Here is an 8,722-nt window from a genome sequence, read left to right on the forward strand (position 1 = left end):
AGTATAAAATGCCTTCAAATCATTATCTGTCTTTGTTTACACTTCACAATGAAAATGACTAGGCCTCTGTGCAGTATTCTATATATTAGTGATGGACAAATTATTTTGAAGTTATTGTGAAATATGTCAAAATGTCTTGTGGGGGCATTTCAGGTGGTCCTCACTATTTAAAAGACTCATAAATTAGTCAAATTAACTGGTTTGTGGTGTTTAGATGTAAGGCAGAGTAAGCATTATTATCTTAGTATTAAAAAAACATTGTGTCTGAGAAGTCCTCACTAAAACAGTCTCCACTGATAGCCTATAGGTGTGTGTTTGTGTGTAGGGGGTTCAACACAACTCAGTGATTGACAATTTCCTGGAGGGAGGTCCCTCTCTTATCATGTGAAATTTCCACTGCTTGGGTTCAGATTGCGCTCGTTGTCTCACCTATGATGAGCACGCTGTCCACCTCACACAATGGATTAAACTTGGAGTTGTGAGAAGCTCATAGTGTGCCATACCTGACTACTTTACGAAGCTGACTTAAAGGATCTCAAGGCAGGGAAACGCAAAAAACAAGGTGAGGTATTTGGGCTGTATCGTTAACTCTGTTTGTTTGTATATAGTTCGCTCTGCACGGTACTGTTTGTATTTATTCGGAATAATTTAGTCCTAATATGAGGGCAGGTTTGTGTTCTTAGACGTAGGTGTACTTTCTCTTATTTCCTTAAGTAACCTGTTAAATCCACTTAATTGGCGTTTACGAAATAAAGAAGTAACAAAAGCGCTGGTAAGTTTTAGTATGACTAAAATGTGTTTTTCGCGTGTGCAACGGAGACTCATAGCTGGTGCGTTTGGACTTCACTCTCAGCCTCTGTAGTGAAAAGTATCTGTAACTGATCTCTCTGTTTAATGCCATGTCGTTTACTTGTTTCCGTTTAATACATGGGTTATCTAAAGCGTAAAAAACATAGATGCCCGGTAAAACTAACCTCATGTCTATTTCTAAAAAGGTTTCATAAAAATCCTTTTTTGATAAGAATAAGAAGAATCAACAAAATTAGAGAACTAATGTATGATTCCAAATAGAGTAACAGTTTATCATTTCTTTTAGTAGATATGGGAAAAGGGAAATTCTTATTTAACTTTTTTTTTTTTTTTTTTTTTTACAAAATACAAACTGCCGTTTAAAAATGTAATCCTGGATCATAAAGCCAGTTATAAGGGTCAATTGAAATTAAATTTTTTAATTTAAAAACTTTAAATGGAAAGCTTTAAGACTATGCTTTGTTAGGATGGGACAATATTTGGCTGAGATACAACTTTTTGAAAATCTGGAATTTGAAGGTACAAAAAAAAAAATCTAAATATTGAGAAAATCACATTTACAGTTGCCCAAATTAAGTTCTTAGCAATGCATATTACTAATCCAAAGTTTTGATTATATTTACGGTAGGAAATTTACCAAGTATCTTCATCGAACATGATCTTTACTTAATATCCTAATGAATTTTGGCATAAAAGAAAAATCTATAATTTTGACTCATGCAGTGTATTTTGGCTATTTCTACAAATATACCCATGCTACTTAAGACTGTTTTTGTGGTCCAAGGTCACAAATGTGAATCAGTCAGTTTTTTTTAATTCAAAATGGTGCTCTAGGTTTGCCTTTGGTAACCATTGTGAACGCTGACATGATTACATTTATGCTGATCATGAATTTTATGATACAGAGCAATCTTAATAATAATATAACCTTAATAATATTATATGTAATGCTTCTTTTTTCTTAGCTGTGGCAACTTTCAGAGGAGCAAACTGGAATGAAATGACTATAAAAATGTTAACATGAAATCAAGACAGTTTTACATTTCTTGTATAGTTGTAACCTCTTTGGTCACTAAGATGTGTTAATGGTTAAATTGTTGTATGGTCTTGTGGCAGGGACGATCACACCCATCTCTTTACAAAAGAGCATTGCCATTTTACATTAATCAGTATTTTGTATTATACAAAAATGTATTTCATTCATTTCATACAAACGTTCTGCTGAAGTAGCGATATCTTCAAAGATATTTTACATCTTGACATTTTTTGACAATCGCTTTGTATATCAATTGACTAATGCAAATGCTCTTGTTTCTCCTGTGTTTTTTGTGTAGGCATGATTCAGAGGACAGAGGTGGTGCTCTCAGTCTTGGGAGAGCTGCAGGAGGCCACAGAGTCTGTGGGTCTTGATGCTCTCACTAAAGTTGCTGTGGAGGTGAAGCAGGTCCTGGCCCCTTTCCATCTTCCCACATCGCTCTGCTCTGAGATCTCTTCATGGCTGGGCATTGACGCAGTAGCTCACAGACTGTACCCGGCAGACGCACCGGCGGGTTTGCTTCCTCTGGTCTGCAAAGGAGAAGGAAACCTGCTGTTTGATGCAGCTAGCATGCTTCTGGTGGGCTCTACGAGCCTGAGTCTGGAACTGCAGGTCAGAACCGTGGTGGAGATGCTTCTGTGGAAGCGATACTACCTGTGTGGTATGATTGACTCCAAGGTCATGCTGCAGGCAGTTAGGTTTTCCCTTTGTACTGAGGAGTCGCAGGACATGCTCAATCTGCCGATTCAAGTGCTGGAAGCCATCTTCGACGCCGATGTCAAAGCCTCCTGCTTCCCTGGATCGTTTGCAAACATGTGGCACGTGTATGCGCTGGCGTCCGTCCTGCAGTGCAACATTTATTCAGTTTACCCCATGTACAATTTAAAGATTCGGCCCTACTTCAATAGAGTCATTCGTCCGAGGACGTGGGCGAAAGATGCTGAGCCCTTGACCCTTCACATCATGTGGTCAGGCGACTTAGAGGCAGGCTCTGTTTTCAAACCTCACAACTTTGTGGCCTTGATTCATGCGAGCGACCTCAAAATCGGGAGTCCCAACAGCGAGCAGCGATTGCCCTCGGTGGATCTTATGAATCAGGGCTCCCAGCTGTCTTATTCCAACCTCAAAGACAAGTTTAACATCACCAAGAGTACCTTTTACCGTTGGAAGAGGCAAAGCATCGAGTATCACAAGAAATCTGTGGCTAGGTATGAGGCCAAACACTTTTTCCTGACATCCTACAAGCAAGGGAAACTTATTCCCCTCAGCCAATTCAAACAGCTTTTTCCAGAAATTCCAAGATCCACTTACTATGCGTGGAAGCAAGAGCTTGTGTCCACTTGCAGTGTCTCGGGCGGCTCCACTGGAGAGCTGAGTCCGGTAGACAGCACTGAACAGGACTACTGGTCCTCACCAGAAATTAAGAAGCCCAGCCAAGGGAGCTTTGCTAGCATGTTGGCCTTTAAATGTGAAAAACTAGAAGGAGAACGTGCCCAAAACGTAGCTTTGATGCAGGAGGCGAAGAAGAGCTTGCAGGACTGTATTGTTGCAAATACTTTGTTCCCCTACAGAATTTTCAAAAGAAGGTTTCCAGGCATCTCCAGATCCACATACTACAACTGGAGGAGGGAAGCCATGCTGTTTACGCCTTTCAAAGAGTTCTCAGGTAGCAGCGAGGAAGGCTCAGATGCTGATAAAACCCAGAGTCCCAGAAGTCAAGTGTCCCCTGCTAAGTTTGATAGACACAAACTGTCACCAAGAGTGAAGATCCCCAGACGCAAACAAAGAAGCCTGAGGCTGGCGTACCACCAGAGGAAAGCGTTAAGGGAAGAAGCCAAAATGCACGTCCGGAGGTCAAAGATGTCCTTCATCAAATTCAAGCTCAAGTTCCCTTCGGTTTCCTCCTCTTTTTACTGGCTCTGGAGAGGTTCTTTGAACAGGAAAACCAAGGAGCCGGTTTTGATGTCTGAGATGGAGAAATCCCAGAGCTTGGTTGTCTCACCAGACGTCTTTGAAAAGATAAAGACTCAAAGAATGTTTTCTTTTGATGGGAACATTGATTGCCTGAATGGACCGACACTTAGTCCTTCTGAATTCACGCTGCCTGAATACTCTCTGCCTGACCAGTCCAGCAATGAACAGATGTTTGTTATGGATGTTGTGGCACTGGCCAATTTCAAGGCCAAAGCAAAGCTTTTCCTGCAACAACGCTTTGAAGAAAAGTCCTTTCCCACATTCAAAGAGTTCCGGTCTTACTTTCCTCTTACTCCTCGTTCCACCTACTACATGTGGAAAAGGGCTCTGCATCACGGGGTGCCATTAATTCATGGCTGAATGCTCTGTTATTTTCCTCACCGCTGTAATGTCCTTTAATTAAGTCCAAATCTGACACTACTCATTTTTTTTAGCTCACAATGCAATGTTCTTTTGAGTCTGACTGTTTGTTTTGAGTCACCCACATAATTGCAGTTCATGCATCTTAATTATTTGTGCCTTACCTTTATTTGACCACTTGGTTTTAGCTCAAGGACATTTGCGTGTGTGTGAAATCAGACAGTCTTTGTGTCCACCTACAGTAAGTGCTGATGGCCCCTAGGCAAAAGGCAGTTCAAAGACATTATCAGGTTTTCAAATGGCTCTCTTTTGACCCCCACCCCCCAAATATTTACAATTTAAATGAGGTTTGAGTTCTGTTTAGGTTTATTTTATTTCTTATTTCCTTTTAATTGTTTTTCAGATTTGTTTTTCATTTTAATTTTGTTGTTTTTATTCAGTTTAAACTATGAAATCACAGCTTAGGATTTTCTTGAACAAAAAAATGTACAGTATTTTAATTTGTACCTTGGAGTAGTGTTCTTTTTTTATACATATATATTTTTATACTGACAATTGAATGTTATCTCTGCTTGGGAAATCTTTATGTGGCCAATTTAAAATGAATTCCTCACACTTGAATGTTACAGAATTGTTGCCGTTTTGCACATTGTTTTTTGACCATGTTTCAGTTCACACGTTTACTTTTTTTTTTTTTTTTTGCTGCTAAAAGTGTAAATATTTGGTAATCTCTTACTTGAAACTGTTTAAAGTGTTTTCTAAAGTTATTGTGTTTAACTACCTGACTGACTTTTTCAGCTTCACCGTTATAGTGTTCTGTAACTCACAGTTAAACTTGTCTAAAAAATGACGTGAGTTCACAATGTACTCCTTGGATTCATTTTGATGAAGCACAAAGCTAATTTTGTTAATTTTATTATGTTGAGCATCTCATGTATGAGACCAGTTCCTCTGTGCAATAAAACCTGGTTTATACCCTCTGTTCACTCTTTATGTGCGTGTTTATGCAATATCAGAAACTTTAACTACCCAGTCTTAAGTTTGTAAGTGTTGTGCTCTTTTGAAAGCTAAAATGCTCTAGGGTAATGCTGAGAATAATTGTTGAAAATTTCAGATCATTTAGTGCAGTAGCATTTGAGAAGAAACTCTTGTTGTTGTTGTTGTTGTTGTTGTTGTTGTTGTTTAAATTAGCCTAAAGTTGGCCTTACAGTTCTAAGTCTTTCTCAAGGTCTAATTGGTTCTAAAAAAAGGCAAAATAATCGATTCTATGAGCTTGCTGGTGTAGCTACCTAATCAACAATGTGATGTCTGTTTTATATTTTTGGAGCACATCTCAGACTGAGACTTTACCACAGCTTCAATAAGTGTTTACCTTACAAAAGCATGAAAATAATTGACAGGAGGCCAAACCTTCAAAAATAAGCATCATTTTATGGATTTCTTGAGTCAGTTTTAATTTGCATCTTTTTAATGGACCCATAAAAGGAACAATAGATATTCATGTGAATCGACAATGGGACAGAATCTAGAAAATCCATGAGAGTGAGCAAAACCTTTTTAAATCTTGTATTCTTTCTCTTCCGGTTTCTTTTTATTGTTAAAAAAATAATAAATGAGCATAAATTATGCATCTGTGAACCTTATTTAGGTGCTGCACGTCATGAAAAAAATCCAAAAGAAGAGTATTTAGATATAAATGCACTAGATGGCAGTGGCGGGCTTTCTTTAGGAGCATCTTTTAATTTGTTTTTAGGGCTGTTGGGCGCTTCTTTCTGCAATGGCTTGCTGAGATTCCCCATGTATTATATTACAAATTAATGAAAGATAATACAAATTAATGACAATTACACAAAAATACACAGTTTTAATGTCATATAGGCCTATAGGTGTCAGAAAATCAACAAAATCAAATGTGGTTAGTCAATTCTTAACTGAATTCAAAGGAATTCTATCTAAAATTATTAAATTGTTACATTTAGTCATTAATCATAACTAGATGCTTGATTTGAATCGTCGAATTAAAAAAAGTGAACTATAGCTCATAATATAATTTTCTTCAATAAACTTAGGCTTAATCTTTTATTTGTGGTGATGTTCAAAACATTTTCTCTTGCTTGTGGCTGTTTTTTTACATCACAATTTTGACAAGAGTACACACCAAGATATTTAGAGATGAATAATTTTCGTTTGTGTTAGAGATATTGGTGGGACCTTTACTTTGACATCACCTGTACCATTACTGATTACGTTCGGGGGAAACTGTTTGCAAAGTGTGTGAATTTACATTTGGTTTCTTCATGATGTACAAGTTTGCCGACCGTTTAATGTCTATTTAACTGTTTTTTTCTGTCTGTCCAAGTAACAGTGAGTTTTTTAAGGGTGTGTTGTAAAACTAAACACTTGCATTTTAAAGTCCACTTGAAATCAAAATTTAAGCGTTTAGCGTTTAGTATGAATATGTTAGCCTTAAGGTTATCTGTAAGCTTGTGTGGTCCAAAACAATGATAAAATTCGCATTTAAAAGATATAAGCATTTCCAAACGCATTATCGATCAGCCTTATTGGCGACACTGAACTTAAACAATGGCACTGAACCGAACAAAACTGGCACATTTTGCTGATTATTGCTGCTGAAAATGGTCAATTATTTTCATTTTTGTGCTGTACTAATCGGGTAGGACCGGGAACAACATTTGGAGTACTATACATTGCCAAAAGTTATAACAAATCAAAGAGAAGAGTGCAAAAACTGTCTTGAGGAACAAAAGGTGTTTGTGTTTGACCAAACTAAAGAATCTTGACAACATTTGTGCAACATAACCATGCAATCCATTCTGTTGTTTTCATCTGTGTATCGCCAATATGTCTGTGCATCTGGGTAACTGACCAAAACGTAAGTGCAAACCCTCTATTGTCTATTTTTGTGTTACATGTGTCCAGTGTGTATTTCAAGTTTAATATACATTCTTTAATTCATGCCTTTAGCTCTATCCTATTAAACCATTAAAGGTGCACTATGTTACTGATGTTGTATGAGTTTATGAGGTATGAAGCAAAAACACAAAAGTACAAAAATAGTCCACAACCACTGACACAACTGAGAGGATTAAGGGCCAACTATTTTGTCATTGCATTCGAAGAGAAGGACTGCAGATTGTGTTAAGTGCATGTTCTACAATTGTTTAATTTGTCTGAGGTGACCATTCAGCTCTGACTAATTGTACACACTTTTGCTAGATTAGACATGGCGCTTTGCTCCTGCTCATTTTGAGTAATTTGTTGTACTGCTCAGAAAGCGTGACATGCATATACGTGAGAAAACCCCGAAAGATGCCCTGAAAGATTTCCAAAAGCATTGATAAACTTACTGTACAAATTTGTCTCTTTTCTGCACTTGTTATTTTTCATTACTAAGGTGTCTAATTAACTCATTTGATAGTCAATTTGCTCTCAACTTTCATTTATGCCATTCAGAGGCACTTACAGTGAAATCTACACTGACAGCAGCTGAGTTTACTATTCATTTGCCATGGCAATAATAGTTTGCCTTCTGTGCAGACTTGTAAATATCGCAAATGTAATGTTTTATGGCATTAAAAGGACTTTTCCATCAGAGAAACTTGATGGCACCCCACTGAGATTGCTTTGGGGCTACATGGGTTGTCCTAGCAGGATTAACCTGAGATGGAAAGAAAGAGATTGGCAAACATCAGTACCATCCATTGCATGCTAATGCCTCATGTCTCTTCTGTAATAAAACCACCTCATTAGTAAACCCAACTCTCTCATTTAACCTCATCCCTGATAATGACCAAATGACTTCCATTGTGAAATTCTGCTCACTGCTGCACCTCCCTAATGGCCTCTCTCCTCTGTGATTAAGAGGCAAACAGCCTCAGACACAAGCCATGTCGACTTTTGTCTGCTGTAGAGGAGGTGAAACTGAGGGACAAAGGATAATTGTGGTTTTGTTTAAGCGATAGCAAGAGAACCTTAAGAGGGCATGAAGAAAACTTGCAATGCAAATGCATAGTTATTATAAATACATTTTAGGACTCAAGAATAAGGAAACCCTGGAGACCATTAGTGAGAGTTTTGGGCAAGTTGATGAAGCTGTGACTTGCTGTATTGGGCCAGTGCTAAGATTTTGTGTGTGTGTGTGTTGTGATATTTAGTTGTGAATTCTACTTGTAAATGTTTAAACTTAGCAGCTTGGTAACATTATCTAACTGGCTGACCTGAAGTTTTTGTTTTGGTAACATCAGTAAGTTACAAACCAGTAACATACATTTTACCATGTCATTATTTTGCAATGTTTATGTTTTGGAGTTTTCTGTATAAATATAATAAACCAGTGGTCTCAAACTCAATTCCTAGAGGGCCACAGCTCTGCACATTTTCGCTCTAAATCTAATCAAACACACCTGAACAGCTAATCAAGGTCTTCAGGATTTCTAGAAATCCCAAGCAGTTGTGAGCTGGAGCTGGTTGGAGCTAAACTCTGCAGAGCTGCGGCCTTCCAGGAATTGAGTTTGAGACCTC

The 8,722-nt window shown here is 37.9% G+C and overlaps 1 protein-coding gene across 1 annotated transcript; it reads left to right on the forward strand.

Annotated features, from left to right (window-relative positions):
• Positions 1 to 2,146: 2,146 nt before the first annotated feature.
• Positions 2,147 to 4,180, forward strand: vrtn (vertebrae development associated). The gene has a single exon (XM_073852967.1). The coding sequence runs from the start codon at positions 2,147 to 2,149 to the stop codon at positions 4,178 to 4,180; it is 2,034 nt and encodes a 677-aa protein (XP_073709068.1).
• Positions 4,181 to 8,722: the final 4,542 nt, after the last annotated feature.

This window comes from Garra rufa, chromosome 13, assembly GCF_049309525.1.
Source record: "Garra rufa chromosome 13, GarRuf1.0, whole genome shotgun sequence".
Lineage (NCBI taxonomy): Eukaryota > Metazoa > Chordata > Actinopteri > Cypriniformes > Cyprinidae > Garra > Garra rufa.

Bases quoted from the DNA above. Each gene is read 5' to 3' on its own strand.
- vrtn (XM_073852967.1), top strand. From the start codon at position 2,147: ATGATTCAGAGGACAGAGGTGGTGCTCTCAGTCTTGGGAGAGCTGCAG.